Here is a 25917-nt window from a genome sequence, read left to right on the forward strand (position 1 = left end):
GTAATTCCCGTTTCTTATAAGATATATTTTGAGTTAATACTCTGAGTATTGGTGGTTAACTGTCAGTAAGTTAATTTACTCTTAGGCGAATATTACGATTATACATACTTAGATATTATTTGCTACAGAAGCCATAGAAGATTGCAACATGCTGAAGCATGACCTGTTCGGGCAGCTTCAGTCTAAGAGCGAGATCTTATTATTTCTTCTCTTATTCATTCGTAGACGTGATTTTGTTATGAAAAATGCACTGACAATGTCGATATATGATTGGCTTGTATCAATCCACTATCAGGCGGATAGAGGAACACAATCGATTAACATTATCGATTAGATCAAACATGATGCATTGATAACATTATTATTTTCGAAATACTGCTCTGTTTTGAAATTTATTTATTTTTATCAGATGTAAACTTTGTACAAAATCATCTCGTTGAGTACATTTATCACATTCCTGTTTCTATCGCTATGCAACTGTCTTGATGTCAAGGCTGTGTGAGAGGATTAGAGTTCAACTCACGTTTTTTTTTTGTTCTATAATATAATATAACGATTTCAATTCACTGTGAAACTGCTTAACCAATTTTAATTAAATTTTGTCAATGTATATTGCAATGGACATATAACATAGCTCGAAGAACCGACAACCAATTGGGATGAATGGTTCTTGAGTGGAGACCTTGTACAGGCAAACAGTGTAGGACGACTTCCCACTTACTAACTAGAGTGACGATCTCAAATACATTGCAGGTTATCAGTGGATGCAAATACCTCAGGGCCGTTCCTTATGACAGTCTATGGGGGAGGCTTATGTCCAGCAGTGAATGGATAATGGCTCATATATATAATGATATTATTTACTAGAACTTGAGAACTACTCCAAGTTTTTATCCCGACAAGTGATTTATAGGCCTTACACTATAGAGGGCAAAGTGTTTGCCGGGTGAGCTAAATTTAGATTACAGAGACACTAAATTTAGAAAAAAAGGCAATAAGTTTTAAAAGTAATAATTAGTTCATAAAATTCCCTTTAAAAATGAATATAAGTTTGAAAAATAAACAAAAAAAAATACTAATAAATCGTGATGATGATAATATTTAATTATTGCTATCCGTATATTATCTAACACTCCCGTTGACGAGGACTGCGTTGTGAACGGCACCGGTAGCGTCTAGATCAAGGCGACAACCGTCACACCCCACTGCCCGTCTGTCCTCTTTTACTTTCATCACAAACTTTTGTAATATCCACTACAAGGTACTACAAACCTTAATTCAATATGTTACGGTTGGTATCTGATTGCGGAATCAATAGTGGCGCTAAAACGTAAATGCAAATGGCAAACCTGTTCGCTTCTAAACATTATTGCGTTGTTATTAGTTTTCTCTCAATAATAAAATATTTAATTAAAATGTAGCATCGCGATTATTGAGCGAGTTAGAAAAGAGTGGGGGTTCGTGTACAGGACGGAATTTATGCTTAATTGCATTCTCTGTCAGTCAGTGATATCATTGAATCCATGTTTCTTTAGTAAATATGAGTTTAGCGGAATGATTAAGAAAAAGAAATGTTGAGGATGCTCAACATTTCTTGTAACATGCCGCGTCCAACTGTCAAGTTAGCTCTTAAATTTTTTGCCGTTTCAAAAATCAATAATAAATAGAGATTGCAATTAGGTTTACTCCCTGCTTTATGTAAATATGAAAATGGATCTCATTGGTGCGATAAATTAAGCTAAGCGATGTGTGCACGTTACCGGAAGATATCTGAAACATAGTGTGAAGGTCTGACGAAGGTCGCGGCAAATTCTGAATTTACCTCCATTATTAACGACGTAGGACGTCTATTATTTGGTTGTGTGATTACAAAGAAAAAATGAGATTACTATAGTTATATTATACTTTATAGATAAACGTTTTATTCATGTGATCTAATACTATTCAATGTACTAAAAACCGCAAGATTCACAATTTCACATTTCTCTACAAAATTGACGCTTATAAAATGTTAACAATAAAAAAAATATTATCGTATGCCAAAACATGATTGAACTTTTTAAAAAATATTAAATTGGAGTCCATATGTTATATTTTTTTTCTAAATTTCCGTACCTTGTTATTTCCAGTTTTATAAAAAAAATGTTTGACTACAGGGATCACAGAGTGATTAATAAATATGTGCATATTTTTGTTGAATGGGCTTTATTTTCATTGTTTTTTTTTATCTGTGGTTGTATATCGCGGGTTACAAACAATAAATCGATTTCATTTGTGGCAAAATCGAAAAATTATTTTAATTTAAAAATTAAACTTCTAAACTGATCTTGATACAATTACAAGGGGATCAATCTAAAAGTATATCTTTTTAGATAAAATAATAATCTTCTAAATCGGTTTATAATTAACGGAGTTATGTGTTAAAAAATTAAAAAAAGTATGACTGAATTTTGAACTATTTTTTTTAAATTCTGATGAAATATTAGTAATTTTATATTTTACTATGTAACAGCCTAAATCCGATATATATATATATATATATATATATATATATATATATATATATATATATATATATATATGTATATAATGTAATTCCATTTAAAATTTTAATAAAAAAATATACATTTTTAGGGGCTTTAGACTAAATTTTTTGAAACATAGATATAATAGGCATTAAGTGATCTGAGATTTAAGAATTTCGTCTAATTAATTTAACTTCACGCCTGATTCCTTACAAAGTAGGCAGAGAGAACATTACCGTTATTCTTACTTTATTCGTACATTTATAACGCATATATAGGCACACGCCAGTTTCAAGGATTATTGATCCTCTGTCAGACAGCATAGTTTGATTTATTATTTTTGCTATACACAGCAGAGGACAATAAAATATGTAGGCTAGGCTGAAACGACAGCAATTAAACTGTTTTTAAAATAAAATATGTCTAGAATAAATGTTAACGATATTTTCTCTTCTATGCCACACGCTACATACGAAGGTGAATGATCTCAAATGAAATAACACGGTAAATGAACATAGATTTATATAAATACCTATACTTATAACTAAAATGATTATGTAGGTATCTAAGTGTTAACTATTTATTATGAGTTTTTTTTAATTAAATCGCGTTTTTATCTAAAAGCGAAGCAATTTGAATACATACCTCACTTAATAGTAATCACTCAATCAGGTCACAAGGAAAATTATGCAATTAATAAAATAAAAAAAAAAAAATTATCGCCTATTTTAGCTAAACTGTTAACAGTCGTCTATATACATGAACAGCACCACGGACACGAAGGAATGCAATGTAATGCCTATTATATCACATGTTTTTATTTCTGATAATTTAATTGCAATATCTCTTTCAAATCGAGACACAGCCATACAAATATAACTGCTTGGCAGCAGAAGCAGGATTACGAAGTAGATGCCCCTCTAGAAGTGTTTTCTGGTTTCATTTCACCCTATGAAATATCTAAATGGGACTCTATACAGTAAATATTCTTTTGTAGATATAAATTATGAAACCAATATTTTTAGAAGCCTGTAGTTGACAGATAAATTTAGAAATTACGCCATCGTATCATCGACTAGTCTTACACGTGTTTAGTTATGCAATTCACTCAATTCAATGGATGGAGTTACAAGTCTGTTTGGCGTAATTTTGTTTCTATTGCTGTCAATAAAGCCTTTTGAATTTTAAGTGATAAAGGAGGAGGTTCTCTATTTGTAACTTTTTTATGGCCATGCTAATACTTGTTGCGACTGATAGGGTTCACTGCATATTAGTTTTGTGACAAATGATGCAACTGTTTTTTTTAGATTTAAAACAACTACGATATTAGAGGCACGGTTTTGAGTTCTAAATAGAAATATATTGTGTGTGAAGTGGTGTTTTATTCTAATCTTAAATTATCTTCTTCCATTCTTTATGTCTTGGTGTAATCAAGTCTAACCTTTCAAAGACGTTCGTGGATAAAACAAACGATTTGACATTTCTTTCTATTCTATTCATCTCATTTTTTTTTTATTTTCAGAGGGATGACCGGTCGTTGCTAGCGCAGTTCTTCTTCGCCGACGATGCACTCAACATGGTCGCGACGGAGTTGGATTCGTTTGACGGCCGGAAAGACCCGGAGAGATGCTCTACTCTTGTCAATCAGCTCAGGCATGCGCAGGTTAGTTGAAATAAACTTTTCATACAGTCTGAAATGACAAATATACCGATGACATGAAAATCATTATAGACTTCATAGAATATACTGTGATACTCATGATAACTATTATGCTATTATGTTTTTTATCTGGTAATATTTTAGTGCCCTCCCAATATATCAAATTTCTTGACTAATAGTTGTTATTATTTTAGTTTAATTGTTATTAAACAAATTAACGTTTCAGAAGACCTTAAGATATGGGTATATATAAAATATATTTTATCTATGATATGGTTTTGTGGCTTCTATATATAGCATTTTAAGAGCAATCTGAATAAAATAATCTCACGTCATAATCAAGGGTAAATAAAACGGTTTGTTTACTGTATCATATAAGCGATAACAGGGGTTAGGTTAGCACTTTTTTAATTTTACAACATTGTACATATATAACATAACATTAATATAGACTTCGATTATATATCTAAGTAAATTAGACGTACTCACGACCTTCTTCGCGTATAGTATTGTCGTACCTACTGTCACCATCAATTTTGTACTTACTGGATTTTTTCACACTTATTTATTTTACGTTTTTTTTTTAAATCTATTGTAATATTTTATTTTTTGTAGCCTATGCATAATAAATTGCTTTATATAGTATTTTTATGTGATATGTTACATAGGTAAAAAAATTGAAAACATCGTTTTGTCTTACAACTTTTCGTAAAATATTTAATGGCGTCCATTTTATTATATGTACATATATAGAATTATGTACGGTATAATAATATTGACAAGATTTGGTCTCTTCTATTGTTTTAATATTATTCTTTAACCTCATTTCTCAACAAGTGTTGCGACCTCGTAAGTCACAACTTTGTACATCGTCATCAACAATTGTTCATGATGCTGTAAATTGTTATAGCTGTAGTAACTGATTGTATTTTATTATTTTGTGACGAAATATTTGTAATAGAGACAAATAAACTTCTAACGTTTCATTATTTCGATGTTTATTTATTACAAGAATTTAGTGTTGCATGTTCAGATAATTAATTTTCAAAGTGAGTGATAATGCTTCCTTCAGAGTGCCTCTGGTAGCGTTAGAGGCTGCCTGTAGGGGGCGTTAATACTAGGTTATTGGGCGGCGATAAAAATTCGCGGAAAAATGAGAAGTGTTCATGTTTTGTTAAATGTTGTTTATAAAGTTATGTTTTAATTATTTTATAACAATCTCAGGAACAGTCTCAATTGAAATGTAAGTTGGAATTCGGAAATAAAATAAAATAATTATAACACGCCATGATTAAATAATAATTATAAGATGCATTGCGATTATAATTTTCAAGATGTAGTAAAGTTAAACATTTTATGAGATGCTAGAAAATAATTGATTCTCAAAGGGGACTATCGGCAGACGGGTTGGCAACCGTAGATAGGCTTTGATGAAGTTTGAATGGGGATGCTGCTGCCGATCCCTCAACCATTGAGTTCACTTAATCGCCTCTTATGACACCTACGGAAAAGAAGTGGGTGACCCAATCTATGCCGGGACCATACGGCAAACTCTTACGAGAACTAATCTAATAAACATGTAGGTATAGTTACCGACGCTTGTACTGATACTCTAATACGGGGTTACCCATTAAAAAAAGTATGACTAAAGCCCAATAAATAATTATAGAACTGTAATTTGCGCTATACCGTCTCCTCATAAATCATTACAATTAAAATTTCGTGGATCAATGAAAATATTAATTAAACAATAACGTTGCTTTTGCGTCGTTACAAACGTTTTAAATTAATGAATTTATCGTAAACATAAAATTGTTATAATTTATGGAAGTGGAAATATATATACAATTATCAGATATAAAGTTATACCGTATAAATAAAATAATGGAGGTTGCATTCACGCTTCGCTTAAAGGTTGCTTAATCTGCTTCGGAAGCAGAGCCTTATCAGTATTAAACAGTGCGGTAACTGTGATTTATTTAGCAAGTGTTGGCATCTATCTTTTAATATCGCTGTTCGGAATGCAAACACGATCCACCTAGTTGGAATTATTCAATGCATTGACATATGGTTTACATCACCGAATATTCATTACCGAAATACATTCCTTAAAAAATTTTATTTATAAATAGTGTCTCCATTTTTTTTTATTCTCAAAAAAAAAGGTTGATTTTGTTATAAGAATTTTATGTTTTTAATTTATTAATAATTTTCTATTTTTTTTTTGAAACCCTATTAATGAATACGAACACTAGTTTGAGGAATGGGTTATATTACGAGTAATCGTGATGATGAAATTACTGCTCTACTTATTCCTGTATCAATGAAATGGCTAAGCGCCATTCCTAATAACCCCCCTGTTTCTTATTCTTGTATATTGCTACCAATGAGACTATATAATGAACGTTAGTAAATGTCGGTTTTAAATAACAATTCTAATGCCAACAATTTCAGTATGTTATAATTTTGTAGGCGTACGTAGTAACGCAGTCTAGGACGACCCCCCACTAGATGGAGTGACGACTTGAAATGCATTGCAGGGAGACAGTGGATGCAGGTGGCTGTGGATCGTTTTTTATGGCAGTCTACTGGGGGGGCTTATGTCCAGCAGTGGACGGACAATGGCTGCAATGATGATCATAATTACTTAGTAAAAATAATTCACCATACACCATAGTTGACCATAACGACGGTATGAAATATTGGCCTGCATCTTTGAAATTACGTTTCGTGGTAACGAAAACCAGCAAATCACCCGACCAACGAATTGAGTTCAACTGTGCAAGCTACTTGAAGCTACTCGGAAATATAATGCGGTCTTGCGTAGTTTTTTTTTATTCAATGACTCATTCGCAATCAAGTTGTATGGAGGTCGGTTGATAGTGTTCATAATAACAAAACGTGCCATGTGGTTACCGGTCTTGGGCGTTATCTACTACCTTGAGTTAGGTTCCAGTTTGTAGTCATGCTTTTTTTGTTTCAATAAAATATACATATTATTATCAGTACGGTTTGTTGGATCTTATCATAAATGATTTAATTTGTATAAATTAAAGTTAAATGTTAATCGTTCGCAAGCGAAATTTTTGAGAACAGCTGGACCCAATAGACGTTTTTTTAGTTTTTTTTTTAATATGTTTGATTTTTTTGATTTAGACATTTTGATTCGAACATTTTAATATGATTAATTTGTCGTTTGCGAACAAAATGTCCTTGTCGTTTGAATAAAGTACTAAAGCGCAGATCTTTAGTTTGCTGAAAGATAACTTGGGGTTAAGTTGTTTTGTGTTATTGTCTAGTTGTACTTAAGTAAATGTGTAAGCATACAAGTTTTCTTTGTGGTAAACAATAAACAGTCATTTGGAACCGTAAACCTTGACTAATGCGTGACATAGAACGTTGAGTTTGGTGATAATATACCTATTTTGTTATCATTACGAGGTTACGTTCAGTATTGTTTTAGTAATCAATTTATTTAATAATACTATCTTAACGGCCTGAGTAATAGTATCATAGTGTGAGGAATAACCAGTAATTTAATGCCTTTGGCATGTCCCGAACGATTCCAAGGCAATTTGGGACGCATTGCACTGAAATGTTCTATGGACGGTTGATAGGAAAATATTCTTTAGACTGTAATAGAATATTGAAAGTTACTAATAGTACATTTCTAATATTATAAATTATAAAAATAAATATAAAGATTAAAGAAAATATTTCGATATTATTCAATTTACATATTGTGATTAGGTAAAAATTTGGCACACAAATAAAGTTCTTTATGTTGTATCCTGCGCCCGCGTAAGTCATATAAAATATCTTGGGTTCTAAATTAGGACATAACCTATCCATGTACCAAATTTCATTGAAATCCGTTCAATATTTTTTGTGTGAAAGATCAACAAACGTTTATCTATCCTCACAAACTCGCATTTATAATAGAGATAGGTAAATCGGAAAGACGTTTTAAATCATATATAATTCTTTTTGTTTCAACTATAATGTAGTTGATATTATTCACATCATAGTATGTACGTATTTATAGGCGACGCGACTACTGCTACTTCCCATCAGGCGGCCTGTCAGTTCATTTATTATTTATCAGTATTTGTATAGAAAAATGACACTAAATAAGGATCTATTTTATTATTATCGATTTAGACAACACTGTAAATAATCAATTACTGGAAATCTGTGTTGTTATATATTACTAGTATCAATATTATCGTATTTATTCATAAACGTTATCAATTTTAACTGGGTCCGGAGTTGTTTTTTTTTTAGGATAAATTATAACGAGGTAAATCGTAATGGTATTTATTGTGCGACCAAAGAAAACAACCCTGGAAACCTTCAGTACATTATACTATGAAATACAATGTAAAGTTTTCCTTGTATCATTATCGAGGAATTCTAAGAATTAAATATACGAGTGTGTTAATAATTACCTATACCCGTATCCTGTATTCCGGGAATGTGTTACCGAAAGAAGGCCAGCTGCTTTTTGTATATTTTATTTCGTACTAGCTACTCGGATTTAGCTAGATTATAAAACAAAACTACAACCTATAATCATCATCATTTTAGCCATTATCCGTCCACTGCTGGACATAAGCCTCCTCCATAGACTGCCATAAAGAACGGTCCTGAGCCACCTGCATCTACTGACTCCCTGCAATGCATTTCAGGTCGTCACACCATTTAGAGGGTGGTCGTCCTACACTGTGTTTACCCGTACACGTTCACCACTCAATAATCTTTATTCCCCATCGGTTGTCGCTTCTTCGAGCTATGTGACCAGCCCACTGCGAACTCAGTTTGTTTATGTCGGTTATGTCCGTTATTTTGGTTCTTTTGCAGATATCCTCGTTTTGGATTCTATCTCGCAAAGAGACTCCGAGCATAGTCCTCTCCATAGCCCGCTGAGTAACTTTTAGTTTTTGCATATGGGTAATCGTGTAGGACCATGTTTCGGTTCCATAAGTCATCACTGGCAACACGCAGTGGTTAAAGACAACCCATAATACTGGCTGATAATGGAAGCAAGAAAACCGATTAAATAGACTACTCGTATAAGGCGTATCAAGATAAAACACATCAGATTTTAGGTTCGACTTTCGCGAATACAAATATAAAAAACCGAAACAAACAGATGGATGATTTTGACCAAGTGCGATTTCTATCTTACATTGACACACTCAGAAAGCATTTTAAAAAATGCTTCTTTCTATATTTCGGGGGCAGGTTTTTTGGAGAATCGTAGTTGAAAGCACATCTGAAAGATTCACGATGTTGGACAGAGATTGCATTAGCTATAAATAAAAATAGCATTAAATAAAATAACGCAGACAGACATATTTTAAAGGCTTTTAGTAAGACTCCTGATATTAATAGCATAAATACTTAGTATTTTTTATCTTATTTACTTCAGTAATATTTTCAGCGTCCTAAATAATCTAACATGATATTTAAACATTATTTAACTTTACTTAGCTACTATTTTTATCGAATGTAAATAAAAATAAATTGATATTGGTGACGTAAACATAGACGGATAGCAAATTCCAATAATGATTGATGTGAATTGAATGAGTCATGATATTTCAATTGTCCTGTACGTCACATCTGAGAATAAGAACTGTCACATTTAAAAATCTGTAAACGGCTACAGGTGACTGCCCACACATTCAACGTTCTCAGGGTTAATGAGTACGAAGTCGTCATCGGAAGTTTCCGTACAAATATGTTTGGCAATTTTACGGAGATAAATTGATTTGAATTTGTGTGGTCTAAGTTTGATATGGCAATACAAAAAAATCATTGATGTCTCACTGACGAATTGTCTCCTGTAAGCAGTGGATGTTAGCTCACTATCACGCTGATCAGGTCGTTTGTTGCTTGTTACTGCTACTGTTGTATTGTGATTTTTTCCTTTGGTCACCACTTCAATATCTTGGGGATAAAATGAAATTTATTTTATTATCTCTTTAATATAATAAAAATGTTAACCAGCTATATTTAAGACTATACTTTGTCAGTCCAAATCCCATTTGCTGTGGCTCCACAATTCCAAGACACGCCTCTGAACATCTCTAAAAGTATTGGGATTCTTAATGTTGACAAGTCCGTTCCGTACAGTTCCGTGGCCATCTCGGAAGATAAGGTGAAGCAAGCATTCAAAAAACTTGGTGTGCTTAATAGAGCAAAGCTTCACGTCGGATTAACGATTAATGCTCTATAAATCGCAAATCTGGCCCCACATGGAGTATTTCTGTTACTTATGGACGGGAACACCTAAATACTAGCTCAACCCCTTGGACTCAGTGCAACGACGAGCTATGAGAATTGTCGATGAATCCCAAGCTTACAAGCGGTATCGAACTCTTAAGTCTTAAGAGAGATTTTGCCTTATTCTGCATATTCTACTACTTGTACAATAAACTGTGCTCAGGGGAATTGTTTAATATGATACCCACGGTCACTTTCTACCATCGAACAGCTCGTATCCACAGGGAGTTCACCCTCCTATACCTTAGAGCCTAGAGAAGTGGCTCCTATTACCAGCAAAATGTACTGATTGTTTTTCGCTTTATTGTTGTTTATTTAATTATTAAATGTATGTAATAAATGTTTACTGTAATTATTATTTATTATTGTTGTTGGTAATTTCTAAGGATCAATCTAAAAAGTCTGTATTTTATATACATTAATATGCGTAGAAATACTATAACTATACCTGTTCAAGTATATAAACAATATTAAATTGATCAACTTATTAATTATTTCAGGACCGCGTGTTAAATATCACAAGTCAAATAATGGACCAACTGTTGGGCGACGAGAGGGTGGCACGAGGGTTCCGGGTTAAGTTCCCTGAAGATGTACTCCAAGACAACCTGGCTGGACAATTGTGGTTTGGTGCTGAGGTAAGTTTTATTTTTTAAGAACAATAATTTTATGAAGAATGTCGCCCTGTCTGTGTTATCAGTATGTTTTTCTATATACGTGGGATGACAGGTGAGGATAAAGTCAAGTTCATCACATTTCTAGAAAATAGACTTTTTATCGATTTCTATTTCAATTTTTCAGTGTCTCGCAGCTGGTTCCTCGATAATGAATAGAGAAGAGGAATCGGCAGCGATGCGCCCACTAGCCAGAGCGTTAACGCGGAGCCTCGAAACGGTGCGGTCGCTACTCCGTGAGCAGTGTCTGAGGCCGAGGGAGTTGGCTCTGTCCCAGCACGATGATATGCTGCACGAGAGCTTGAGGATATTTGACAGGTCAGTAAAAAATATAAAAATTGATCTTATTAAATATCTAATAGTTCTGAAGGTCGATGGAGGTATAGTGGTATTCATTCTACATCACCACACGGAACAATTATGACAACTATGATTAATTCAGCAAATTATATGTATGTATAATCATTATGACAATAATGATCTATCTTAAAACGTTGCTTTGTGATCGTTGTAATGTCTTATCGGCAGCTTCCACATAAACTTGCGTTTTCTTTTGGAAAATAGAATATTTTTAAAATTCTTTGGCTTTTACTGACCTTTTCTATATAAAGAGCACCTGTGTACAATTTTATTCGCTGTAGGACAAACTTGGCACACATTTTTAACACAACTGCTATATGTACAGCCAAAATCTAGATTGAGTGATAAGGCTCATCAAAGTTTCAAGGAAATCTGATTATTGTCTATGAATCTTACAGTGGGATGGTGCATGAAGAAATATTTATATTTAAGTTTATAATCAATTTGTTTTATTTTTTTATGTGCTAAATTAGGATTTAAATTTCCCGTGTCCTAAATTTTATTCAAATCCGTTCAGTACTTTTGTCTTTTTTTTTACAACACGGGGCAAACGAGCATGCGGCTCACCTGATGGTAAGTGACTACCGCCGCCCATGATCACCCACAACAGCAGTGGTATTGCAGGTGTGCTGCCGGCCTTTTAAAAAGGAATATGCTCTTTTTTTGAAGTTTGTCGTATCGGACAATATTGTTGTTGTCTGAAAGAGTCATTCATCCATTTATCCGTCGTTACGAAATTTTACATTTCTTATATTAATAGAATTGAAGGTATATCATTACAATTATTTTTTAACAATTCCCGTGGTACTGTTTCCAGATTGTTCGCGGAATTCGAACTGTGCTACGTAAGCGCGATGGTGAACGTGAAGACCCCACACGAGTTCGAAGCTCAGCAGCTTATCTGCGTACTGTTCTCAGAGAGTCTTCGGCGAGCGCTCAAGCAGAACCTTTTAACACAGGAGCAGGTTTGTATTAGTTGGATTTTTACTATTTAATTTTGAAAAGTTGTGGGATCTGATGGGAGGGAGGGTTATTGTAACGAAATTTTAAAATTGGCATCATAGAGAGTCAGTATTAATAAAACATAAATATTCTCAAGACTGTTATCTCTGATAGCAGTAGCCAGTTATACCATCGTCATAATATTTTTTTTTTTTATAATTGTAACATGTCAGCCTTTAACTGTTCATTGCTGAACAGAAGCCTCCCCTTTGGGAAGTTTTGCCAGTACTTGCTACACTTGACAGGCGGGTTGGCAACCGCAGTTAGGCTTTGGAGATGTTTTAAGAGGGACGCTGCTGCCCATTCTTCGCCCATCCTTAGTCGCCTTTTACGACATACACTGGAAAGGAAGGGGTGGTCTGTTCTATGCTGGGATCACATGGTAACATAATTGTATAATCTTTACTAATATTATAACTGTAGAAGTGAGTTTGCTTGGTTTTTGTTACCTTATAGCTCTCTAACGGCCTAACCAACCATTATGAAATTGGGTATACACATACTATATGGGAGGTAGAAGAATGTAGAAGTATATTTTTATCTTGGTCAGTAAATATATCCCTGACATAAACGCTGACAAAGTCGCGGCTGAAAGCTAGTATTTTTTTTTGATGGGTGAAAATGGTATGGTAACAGCCTGTGCTAACGGGATACGCTAGCGAAGCACACGTGAAGGGTGATAGATGAGAATGAAAACCGGCCAGTTAGCTCATCATGATGAATTCATCAAGAATTAACCATGATAGTTTCCAGGGAGAACCGCGAGGAGGTCGACCTGGTTGGGTATATTGCTAGCAATGGGATTCTCAGTCTCCATTATTACAATCCCTTTCCCCCCTGAAAGCTAGTATTTGATGAACTTTAAAATACTTGAACAAAAATTATTAATGTCTTTTTAAATGTATGGTTTCAGGTGGACTCGTACGATCCAGCATTGATGTTCGCTGTCCCCAGGCTGGCGATTGTCAGCGGTCTCCTTATATACTCCAGCGGTCCGTTGAGCATAGACAAACCACCTGGTATGGATATTGAATGACCTTTTCCTTTACAGAACAGAGAACTGTTTATAACAAATCAAAACTGGTAAACAAAATAGACAATTACGCATTCCAAATTTAAATATTTTAATAGTTTCTTTTACTGAGTAAAATGTATTTGTTATAAAACAATCGGATATGTTACATCATTCTATCAAAATAAAAATCACATTAGACATACGTAAGTATATCATGAATATAAAACAATGCATACATATTCATACAACGATATGTAACATATACTTGTATGAATATAATTAAAATAAAAACCAATTACTCTGTTTATATTATGTATTATTTTATATCCATATTCATGTAATGCTTCTCTTTTTATCTACATATTTCATGTAATTGTATGTGGCGGGAACAATAAAGAGTTTTAAATTATCGTTTTCAGAGGAGATGTCGGACATGTTCCGCCCATTTCGAACCCTGCTCCACAAGATTCGCTCGCTGCTGTGGACGCTGGATCGCCGCGAGTTGATGGCGCTCGAGCGGCTCCTCTGCACCAACGAGGACCTATCCAGCCTATCCTCGCTCGATTTGCCTCTAGGTAAGGAATGTAACATGTCGTCTGCATATGGGGTTTATTTATCAACTAGTGTTATATCGTGGTTTTGTTTATTTTTTATTATTATAGTACGACATGTGATCACATCATATTGAACAGACACGGGGGCATCATGGTCCATGAATATGATAAACCGAAAAGAGAATGTTATCTTTATAAGAGAATACTATGTATTATTATTATTTGACTGCTTTTGCCTTATCAATGCATTATTATAGACATATACATATAATTGCATTTTCTGACCAGTATCCCTCCGCAAGTGCACTGTTCACCCTTTTCCCATAAATACTTCATTCTTTTTTTTACCAATTTCCTTTACTTGCTCCTACCATTGTCTTCCTTTTCACTCTATCCTTTTCTTCTTACCGTAGGTGGCGGATACGACCAACAAATGCATTTCGAACCCTACGGTTGACGTTTTTTTTTTAATGAGTGATAATGGTATGGTAATCCCGTCTGCGCTATCGGTATACAATGGCGGGGCACCAGTTATAGGTGACTAATGAAGATTAAAGCAGGTCAGTTAGCCCATCCTGACGAATTCAACTAGAATTAGCCACTATGGTTTCCAGGGAGATCCACGTGGAGGTCGACCTGACAGGGTATATTGCTAGTAATGGGGCTATTTGACCCCATTACTAACAATCCCTTCCCCCCGTAGGGTTGACGTTAGTCAGGCTGCTGTCAAATCAAAAGCCACAACCTTGAATAATATGGATAAAAACTTTGGGGGGAAGGAATTGTTAGCAATGGAGTTTGACAGCCCCATTGCTAGCAATATCAGGTCAACCTCCGCGTGGTTCCCCCTGGAAACCATCGTAAACAATTCTCGTTGAATTCGTCACGATGGGCTGACTGACCTGTTTCATCCTCGTCTATCATCCTTCACTGGTGCCCTATCAGCGTATACCGATAGCGCGGGTGGGGTTACTATTTCATTATCACCTATAAAAAAAAAATGGATAAAAACATAATAATTGGGATAAGGGCAGGAAGATGATGAATGCCATATTGTTATTATAGTTAAATAAAAGCCTGTGGAAATTATTCAGGGTCGGCAACGCACGCGTAATACCTCTGGTATTGCAGGTGTTCATAGGCTACGGTAACCACTTACCATCAGGTGGGCGGTATGCTTGTTTACCACCTCAGTGGTATAAAAAAATATTACAATTGGTTCACCAAGTATAATGGTGTATCTTATTTTTTCATCTAATATGTTTTCCATTTATGTATGTTTATTAAAAAAATAAATGACCCTTTGAGTTTTTGATTTAAGGTGTTTGTATATTATAATTTCAGGCCCTGAAACTAAAAATGAGGATTCATGCCCGTATCCGGACATCGGCGAGTTTGTATCGCGATTCTATGCAGACCATGCGCACTGTCGGGACCTCTACACGCAAAGGTATGGATGCAGTCTTATTTTTTTGTATTAACCCTTTAGGAGTTATTTATTACGCTATCTAGTATGATCGCGTCTCTATTCAGTTAATTTATAAATCTATTTAAGCTGGTGACACACTTCGAATATCTAAAAAAAATTATATTATACATACAAATTATAAAGTCGTCATAGTCGTAGAATACTGACGGATCTGACAAAGAATACATATAAAGATCCGTCAGTATTCTACGACTATGACGAAATGTCTTTTATAGTTTAGTGATTGCCTTACTTTTTGTATTAAACATTCATATCTTTTTTTACAATATATTTTATAACATTTTTTGTAGTAAAGTGATAGATATTTGACATTACTTATAAATATTTCGTCATTTTTGTGTATGTGTTTATTAGTCGCTATTTTTGCGAAGCACTAAAATTTCACTTTCAAGTCTTTTTTAATATTTTTTTTTATAGAATTTAGAATGGCAAACAAGCTGACGTTCCATCTGATGGAAAGTGGTAACCGTCGTCTATAGACTACACTAGACACTAGACTATAGTATACTGTTTCGTCCATGATACCCCCCATGCGTTGCCATTCCTGAGGACTCAGATGTTATTCCTCTGTACCCTGTAAATTCACGCCATATCCCACCCTTCAAACCGAAACACAGCCATGCAAACACAACTGCTTCACAATAAAAACACGAATGGGACAGACGTACCCAAGCAATCGACTTTTGTACAAAGTCTCCCTCTGGTAAATAGTAATTTATGATTTATACTATGACTGTATTTTTCTATCTGCAGCTCCAGCGAACCAACAATAACGGACGGTGACTACCTACCTGACAATATAGAAGTGATGACGCCCATCATCGACGGCTTACGACGGCTCAACAACGACACAGACTCTGAACACGAATCGAACCGACACTCTGCTGACACGACCAGTACTGATACATTCCAAACGAACGACAACTTTCTAGATACTAGACGGAAAACCAGCAGAGCAGAGAGCAGTGATATTTCCAATGATAATTTCATGGAAGCGACCAGAAGAAAGTCGACCCGCGAGAGCAGCGATCTCTCATCGCTCCGTAATCTGTCGACGAATGGTCTAATGATGTTCGATCCTTTAGTCATCAACGCGGCCGCGTCGACGTCCACCGAACGGCCATTGCCTGACAATGATCTAGTGACGTCACTCAACGAGCAAGTAACGGAAATTACCGATCGCTTGTCCTCAATCGTAACTAGTGATGTCGAATTGGATCACAATCAGAAATCGTTCTCCACGAACGACGTACCAACCCTTATAACGAATGACGGTGAACCGTTCGGTTACAGTGGACCCAGGAACGAGCAGCTAAGCGGTATGCCATCAACTAGTCACGGTTACTTAATACCGAACGCGATCAGCCAAGAGCCCGTCGTCATGTCGTTGTCACACAACAATTCTGCAATTTTCAATCAGGACACTGAAAATTTAGATATTAATAATTCTATAATGAACTCTGATCTCCCACTTATAATTCCAGACAATATTGATACTCAAATCGTAAATACAAACATATCTATAGCTAATGCTAATTTAAGTTCTCTACTATTAACCAATGAAGAGTTCAGGCAAAACTTCATGGAAGAGAATGCAGACGACAATACGAGTTTTCATTCCGCCAAAATGACTATTGATAGAGAAGAAGACGAAAGGGTTAAGTTTATGTTAGGTTATGAAAGTGAACATGAATCACCTGTGGATTCTGGGGTTAGTACAGAAAATACTAGTTTAGATAGGTCTCCCGATACAGAACAGAGTAAAGATATAAAAGAGAATCACTTCATGCAACAGAACAGGGTATTAGAAAGTCCTGACGAGAAAGACACCAAAAACACACTAGAAAGTTCCTTTTCAGATGTAAATAATGATGTTGTAAATATAAATTATGTAGAGCAGGACACTATGAAGAACGAAGCTGGCTCTTCTAGGATAGATGTATTAAATAGACTAAGTTCAGACGAGGAAGGGTTGAATGAAGCGACCAATGTTAAAGTTCAAGACTGCTGCGTCGATCCTACCGAAGACGAATATATGACTATAGATGAAGTGCTTACAGAGTTAAGGAGACATAGAGTAGCTGATACAAAGATTAGTTCGTTAGTTGAAGACAATAATGTTAGTTCTAGCACGGACGTAGTTCCGGATTCATCTCAGAGTAGTTCTAGACAGAAGAGTCGGAAGTCAGGTAGTAAGAGTAAGAAGAAGAAGAGTAAAATGTGGTCACCGGGAATGGTTATATTGGATAATAGGTCCACACAAAACCAAAATCCGTTGAGGTTAAATTTGGATCATTTTGTTGATGAAAGGTGGGTTTCGATATTTTTATTATTCTTTCTCTGTATAGTTAAAGAGATTTTGATATATTTAAAAATATAAAAATTTCAATATTCTAATATTTATTATTTAATTAAAATCGAAACAGGCGAGAATAATATGTAACTGCTTGTAGAGTTTTCAAGTGTAGGTATAACAATAAATAATACGTTTACATTGTAAAATGTCTTAGAAAATAATACTGCCATAATCAGGATTCTTATCAAATTTAGATACCTTCTAGATAAGTTTAACACATTATACAAGGTAATACCATATGTTAAATTCCAAAATGTTCATAATTCTCATAATATATTTATACTATTTCATCGATATAAGAACAAGTTTTTTTAATAATTTTTTTTTAATATTTCAGTGGTACATCGTGCGGTACGTCTGAATGTGCTGATGATGAGCAAATTGCGTTGGCTCTACAAGCGCAGGAGTTGGCGGCCAGGCAGCAGGCGCGGGGAAAGTTCAAGTATGTCAATATTAACACAGAATATTTTATGTATTGGTTTTAAAACCAATACATAAAATACTTTAATACAATACATACTTTACTTAAGTAAAGGTTTTAGTAATGCCCTGAGTGTTCAATAAAATTCTAGTTCTGTGTAAATTTAAAAATTACAGTTATTTATATAAATAAAAAAAAATCCCTAAGCATGTTACAAATTGGAATTATGTTTTTTTTAATGAATTAGTATGGGTCAGTAAAATTTTTTGTTATTTTTGATTTACAAAATTTCCGTCTAAATATGTACTACAAAAGAAATAAATTCTTAGTTTTACCACACCCCAGACACTTTATGCAGAAACGCCACTATCCATACTTGCTACAACTACAGAAACTAGTTACGTCTGTACATGTGACAGTAATAGTTTTTATGCTAACGAGTGTTTGAGAGGAGGTGAGGTCATATCACAGCGAGTGACAGGGAGTATCCATACTGTACTTTAGATCTATTACTTATACTGTGGTTTAATTTAAATATATTCAATTAATTACAGGTCCAGCGAAGATCTAATACACCGTTTGTTTGTGTGCATCGCGGGCGTCGCCGACCAGCTGCAAACGAACTTCGCCGCGGATCTGAGGAATATTCTCAAATCCGTGTTCGTTATGAACCAAACCCCGGATGTGCCGGATATTCCGGATCCGCCGCCGGATGTTAAGTCGGATAAGTCGCCTACTATAGAGTACGAGGCAACTGAGGATCAAGTAATACAGAATGGTGGGTTGAAATTATACTGTCATTCGCTTTGCTTGTGTTAAATATGGTGTATAGGGGGGAAAGGGATTGTTAGTAATGGAGTTTGGGAATCCCATTGTTAGTTAATATACCCAACCAGGTCGACCTCCTCGCGGTTCCCCCTGGAAACTATCATGGTTAATTCCTGATGAATTCATCATGATGGGCTAACTGAAAAAAAAATATGGTGTATACTGTATAATATATATATATATATATATATATATATATATATATATATATATATATATATATATATATATATATATATATATATATATATATATATATATATATATATATATATATATATATATATATATATATATATATATATATAATATACAAAGATTTACAGAATGTGCATAAACCTTTTGTTTATGCTAGGCCTTATGGCTAAAAGCAATCTCTCACAGACAGCCTGGGAATATTCTATTCCACTTAGTAATATATGTCAATCACACCTCCTCAGACTCACTGTATGTATGTGTTTACGATTGCAGGCAGCTCATTTGACAGCGTGTATTCTGCAGAAGAGGTATACGCCGATAGCACATCCGATTCTACGCCGTCGGAATCGAATTCGCGATTGGTGCGGCGGAACACCGTCAACGCGACCACCCTCGCTGCGGAGCAGGCGGCAGACAGTAGAAGGAAGTCAGTAGATAATACAAGTAACCTACAAGCTTCCGTGTCCACTGGTGATCTCAGTTATAGGTTGGTATATACATTTTTTTCCTTAGTTCTCAAGAATGATATTTTTTTTATACAACTTAGAATAGCAAACAAGCTGACGGCCCACCTGATGGAAAGTGGTAACCGTCGCCTATAGACATGAGCAGTACCATGGACATAACAGAGTATACTGTTTCGCCCATGATACCCCCCATGCGTTGCCATTCCTGAGGACTCTGGTGTTATTACTCTGTACCCAGTAAATTTCACGCCATATCCCACCCTTCGAACCGAAACACAGCCATGCAAACACAACTGCTTCATGGTTGAAACACGAATGGGACATACCCAAGCAATCGACTTTTGTACAAAGTCTCCCTCTGGTATAATATGATATAATTACTAGATTTTGACAGAGGGTACACAGATGTATGTCACATATATTTCTTGAATAAACACATTAGATATTCAGGCATGGTACAAAGGTGGATTATATTATTTTGAGATAACACTGCATGCTAAGTTTCATTCATATATTTGCATGCCATTTAATGTGGCGAAACATAATGGACATCTTATAAACTTCACAAATGCAACACCTTTTCTACAATGTTTCTAGCAAATAAATTTCATTTCATTTAAATTCGTACAATATTTTTAGCAATAAAGTAACAAAAAATCCAAATTTCTTTACAAATTTTCACATTTATATTAATTAATATTACACAAAGAAAATGACAAAGTAATACATTAGTTAATTAGAAAAAAAAATGTTGGTAATTCATCTTAAACTACGTTAATATATGAGGTGAGGTCCTCATAGACATGGACAATATACGTGTAAAGGTGTTCTTAGAATCTAAAAATATTTTTTTTTTATATTAAAAATTTGTCTGTATCATTAGGGAGGAGCGTCGGGTAGCGCAGACCACAGACGCTACTAGTACAGATGCAAACACGGGCACCGGCGTAGAACGACTGCCGGAGTGGGTGCCCGATATCGCGGCAGCCGCCTGTATGCGCTGCCAGGCTCATTTCACCGCCTTCCGTCGCCGCCACCACTGCCGGAACTGTGGTATGTTAGCCTGCTGTTATTATAGACGAGTTTTTTTACATTACGTATTTTAGCACAGAGTAAGCAATAAACTGATTATTGTTCACAACGCTTTGGGCATGTTTTAAATGTTTACATTATAATTTAAGATAATTTATTTCAAGACATGTCCGTTTGATCGACTGCTGGAAAACAGTTCTTTCGACTGTGATCGAATTCGACCCGACTTTATTTGAAAATTTAATGAAACGAATAAGGTCTAAGGATGAGTTGTCAGTAAGCGCTCGCGGTCGTTTATATGACGTTGGTAAGATGTAACCTAGCCGATTCTCTAAATTGGCTTTAAAAGTGGATTTATTTAAAAAACCGATCGAATTTAACAAAATGAGTCATTTTGATTAAAAAATGCATCAAAATCCTTTCACTGTTAACATAGATATTATATAGATACACTTTTGTCATGTGTTCTTAGTTCAAAATCTTCCAACATTGTCTAACTCAGATTTCAATAAACTGCCAAAAATCTTATGACATGGCGATTATGATGGCAGCATTTATTACAGCGAATACTTCAATCTGCATGCTTAATGTCAAATTTCCTCTTATCTAAATAGATAAATCTAAATATATTCCCCCACAAGTGTATATAAATATATTTATTTCAGGTAAAGTATTCTGCGCATCCTGCAGTTCGAACTCCATACCTCTCCCTCGTTACGGCCAAATGAAACCAGTTAGAGTGTGCGAAGAGTGTTACCAGTCGACAACTAACAACCGGCGTCCACAAACGTCCCAGCACCGGTGAAACAACAATACTGGCTCTGTCTAGAGCCTACCGGTAACTTAGGCCCGTGTTATGGTATTGGTATTTTAGAATTACGTCTAGCGAACCAGTAACGTAGAATTGAATTCTATAATTTGGTACTCTCTAAATAGTTTGGTCCAAGAGCTCCATCAACAAGAGTGCAAATCTTAAATAGAAAAAAAAAAAGTTTGGCACCGTAGTTTGATTTTTAGACGCAATTAGTCTTTAATAACAGTGTATGAGGGGTACTATGGACGTATTCTATATTGTCTATGCTATTGGTCATGTCACTTTACTCCAAACGAAAGATGGTTACTTTTTCCCAGTAAGTAATACATCAGCTTGATTCTTTTTTCAATTTGTATAAAAAATCTAATTGTGATAAAGTCTCTAGCATGACTTGTATAGATATTTATCTTCCTACTGTGTTCACGTTTATGTCGAATTTATATGGAAACATGAGTTTCCGAAACCATTCGCTAGAGGCGTTGTTAAGTTTTGCATACAAATTATCAACGAAAACTTTAACCTAAATCTGTGTTAAATTCTCACTGGGCATTCAAATCGAAAAATATTGAATAGACGTCAAATACCGTAGGTTCATTTAATATCTATTCGTTTTGTTTCCAATTTAATCGATTCAAAAGGTAACTTGCTTGTGTATTGAACTATTCACTTCAAATTAGTCTATAATGTGTAAGTATTGCCCTATATCTCTTTGTTGGTGTCTTAGGTTCGTATACAATCTCCGGAAGATTAGATCCTAAAAAGTAATTGCGAGTAATTAAACCAAATCAGACGCTTGGGGATTATTACGTACCCATACTTTTTGGGTCATTTCACGCTCTATTACTCAATATGTTATCGCTTCTGCATGCATTATAATGCAATCCACTTACTTCGCAGTTTCGTTCTATATTTTGTTTGCGAAAGCTAAAGTTTGCTATTTTCCATCCTAATTCTAACCTATGTGTGCTTTATGCACATACGAGAGAAAATGAGAGGGTTTTGTCCGTAATGTAATAATTATATCATGCTTGCGGTAGCGTAAACGTATCAACAAATAGATTTGTTGCCTTGCTAGATCAGATCTGGACATAGGTAATTAGGTAATTTAGGCCCGTGTTTAACGTGATAGATTGACGTCTAGATAATACTCGTAGTTATTTGGATCTAAATTTAGAGACTACCGATAGATAACTATTTTGAAATACCAATACCATAGACTTGGTATTAAGCTGTGCCGGTAACTTGGCCCATATTTACTGCTTACAGGTAATTTAGGCCCGTGTAACTTTTCCATGGTTTCGCATAGAAATAAGTAATCACTTTTAAATTTTAAAATTTAACAAGAAAACTAAACAAATTATATGCTTAAGTACAAATATACATGAAATGTTTACATCTTGAAATTTATCTTTGACTTTTAAAATTGACATAGAGTTTGAGCTTACTTCTATATGAGGGCGTAACCAAAAATATTTAAAAATGTCTAGCAACTACAGTCGTAAGCATGCTTCTTTTTTTTTTTACAAAAAACTACTGTTTATTATTATTATTTAATAGTTTACAATTAACAATTTGCTGTTTATAAACGTGGTGAATGTGACAGGTTACCAAGACCTCGGAAAAATACTTTTAAAAAATATTTTAACTATAAAAAATATCATTTAAGACGAATATTACATTGGTTTCGACTTCAAAATTTTTATACTGTCTTTTACAGTAGATACAGTTGAAATGTCAACTGTCATTCGCACCATGTTACAATGTACAGAGAATAGACAATATACCGGGCCTTTCGTCCACATAATCCTGTGTCGCAGTAAATATATGGAGTATTAGCTATATATATAAATATTTATATCGTTAATCGTTGACTAATGCTGTTATTGTATATGACAAATCTTTTTCCATATTGACTGATGATTAAAATTACGTATAAATTTAGGTAGCTCTCTAATATTGTTGCTACAATTGTTCGTTATTATATTCATTGTATTGTCGTTACTTGCCAGCCAATGTATACTTATAGTTTATAATTCGTAACTCTGTTCATTTATAACATAATCATATATTTTTTTAAATATTTTTAATGCGTCACCCTGTGTTTAGGAGTCCTTAATTATAAATAGGCTCAAAGATTTACCTTCAAGCAATTTGATCTGATGGGATTCGAACTCACATCTTTACTATCCGACCTGATTCTGTTCTCAATCACATCATATTGAGTGGTCGAAGGTAATTTTTTTAATTTATTAAATTTATTAATTACCTACCTACTACTTTTGCGCTAGCTTAGTGTCTAGGTATGGAGTTTTGTTTTAAATTTACTGTTTGCAGTGGGCATTTGCTGATTTGTTCCGTAGACTATCATATAACATCCCAGGGATAAATAGGATTTGTAGACACATTGTATGCTCTGTTACTATACAATAGTCTCCGTCACTGTCCAATAGTACTTCTTATATAGGCTATTGTTTAAAGTTATAAAAAGGAAAGATTTGATTTTATTTTCTAATAGATAGACACAATTTTTTTATCGATTAAAAAAATTATCTATAGAAAGATATGTTGGGACCGATTCTGACGTGAAATTTCTCTAAACCTACCTCTTAACCTAATATTTTAATTTATTAATTTTGCGAAACTTATAGACCATCATGAACTAAAATTATAATAAATTTGATTTAAATCTATTACAAATGTAGTTCATTTTGGTCCTTAGAATAAAGATTTCATTGCGATACCAAATTTTAATTTTAATTTCAGAGATAGGTTTATTATGACGAAATGGTACTTCAGAATCGGCCCTACTATCAGCTAATAATATGGGTTATATTTGATTAAAAATACTATGCGAAGCTTTAGATGCGATAAGTCATTAGTTTCTTTTATATTATTGACCCTTTCCCGCAGCATCACTCCTACCTAACAATTAACTGTCCTCGTAGAAATTTTCGAAATTGCATGGTTTCATGTAATTTGTGTTCAAGTTTTTTCACTGTTTTCGAATGTAATAAATATATTGGCGCCCGCAAGTAACGCATTTTCGCCCCAACTGTCTAGATAAAGTAGAAACGTTCAAATAAATATATTTTTAATTATCTATACATACATACATACATACATTATAAAGGATGTTTATATTTTTAAAATCCATTACCTTTAATAATAAAATAATAAATTTTAAAATTATTATTATTATGAATTAAATAAAAAAATACTTTTTAAAAAAGATTCCATAATTTTTATATTCAATCAAGTTAGTATTTTAAGTATATAATATATGTAAATTTTGTATAGGTTATAATAGAGCTTACGTAATCGTTTGATATTGTTAGTACGGTTTTCACAAGTTCATGTATATTCTAGTAATTATATGTCAATGTATCAATATAATAATGTTATACTTGTATTGTAAACCTGTAAATATAATTCCATCTAATTAGATAATATTGGTAGTTTCATTTTCCTAGACTTCTTCATACTTCTATCACATTTTTATTATTCATACTAATATTATAAATGTAAGTTTGAAGCGTTATAGCGCCTTAATGGCTTAACTAATCTATGAAATTTAATAATTATGTTCTATATTGAATGGAGAAGGACATAGGCTACTTTTTTTTTTTATTCAACTTAGAATGGCAAACAAGCTGACGGCCCACCTGATGGAAAGTGGTAACCGTCGCCTATAGACATGTAATTTTAATAAGTATTAATAATTTTATAAGTATTAATTTTAAGACATAAAATTAATACTTATAAAAAAATTGCAGTAGCAGTGTTAAAGAATATTGCTTCAACCTATTACTTAAAAATGCTAGCGTTAATTTAGGTTTTCAGTCTTACCCATTTTAAATGTATCGATTGAATAAAAATGTTTTATATTCATTCAGTATATTTAAAATGGAGGGAAAAATATTTAAAAGGCTATAATTTTTCTTATTTTCATTTTTTATATCATGAAGGTGGCAAACAAGTTTATAGGTATTTTTTTTTGATGGGTGAAAATGGTATGGTAACCCCGCCTGCGCTAACGGGATACGCTGACGGAGCACCGGAGCACCAGTGAATTCATCAGGAATTAACCATGATAGTTTCCAGGGAAAACCGCGAGGAGGTCGACCTGGTTGGGTATATTGCTAGCAATAGGATTCTTAGTCTCCATTACTAACAAGCCCTTTCACCCCAATTTAAATTATTTACTTGATACTATAGATTAATCATATCAAACTAA

The 25917-nt window shown here is 34.1% G+C and overlaps 1 protein-coding gene across 1 annotated transcript in view; it reads left to right on the forward strand.

Moving 5' to 3' along the window:
• The window catches only part of LOC113514214 (lateral signaling target protein 2 homolog), a 45487-nt gene extending 20357 nt beyond the window's left edge, over nucleotides 1-25130 (forward strand). Inside the window, exons 2-14 of the mRNA XM_026898229.3 lie at nucleotides 4048-4188; nucleotides 10974-11111; nucleotides 11275-11465; nucleotides 12325-12472; nucleotides 13423-13528; nucleotides 13944-14099; nucleotides 15423-15528; nucleotides 16321-17877; nucleotides 18261-18365; nucleotides 18899-19122; nucleotides 19644-19857; nucleotides 20721-20890; nucleotides 21535-25130. Of these exons, the coding sequence (XP_026754030.2) occupies nucleotides 4048-4188; nucleotides 10974-11111; nucleotides 11275-11465; nucleotides 12325-12472; nucleotides 13423-13528; nucleotides 13944-14099; nucleotides 15423-15528; nucleotides 16321-17877; nucleotides 18261-18365; nucleotides 18899-19122; nucleotides 19644-19857; nucleotides 20721-20890; nucleotides 21535-21674 (3396 nt within the window). The 3' untranslated portion in view covers nucleotides 21675-25130. The remainder of the gene's footprint in view (nucleotides 1-4047; nucleotides 4189-10973; nucleotides 11112-11274; nucleotides 11466-12324; nucleotides 12473-13422; nucleotides 13529-13943; nucleotides 14100-15422; nucleotides 15529-16320; nucleotides 17878-18260; nucleotides 18366-18898; nucleotides 19123-19643; nucleotides 19858-20720; nucleotides 20891-21534) is intronic.
• The last annotated feature ends 787 nt before the right edge of the window (nucleotides 25131-25917 follow it).

This window comes from Galleria mellonella, unplaced genomic scaffold (genome assembly GCF_026898425.1).
Source record: "Galleria mellonella isolate WM207_F2 unplaced genomic scaffold, CSIRO_AGI_GalMel_v1 utg35, whole genome shotgun sequence".
NCBI classification, from domain to species: domain Eukaryota; kingdom Metazoa; phylum Arthropoda; class Insecta; order Lepidoptera; family Pyralidae; genus Galleria; species Galleria mellonella.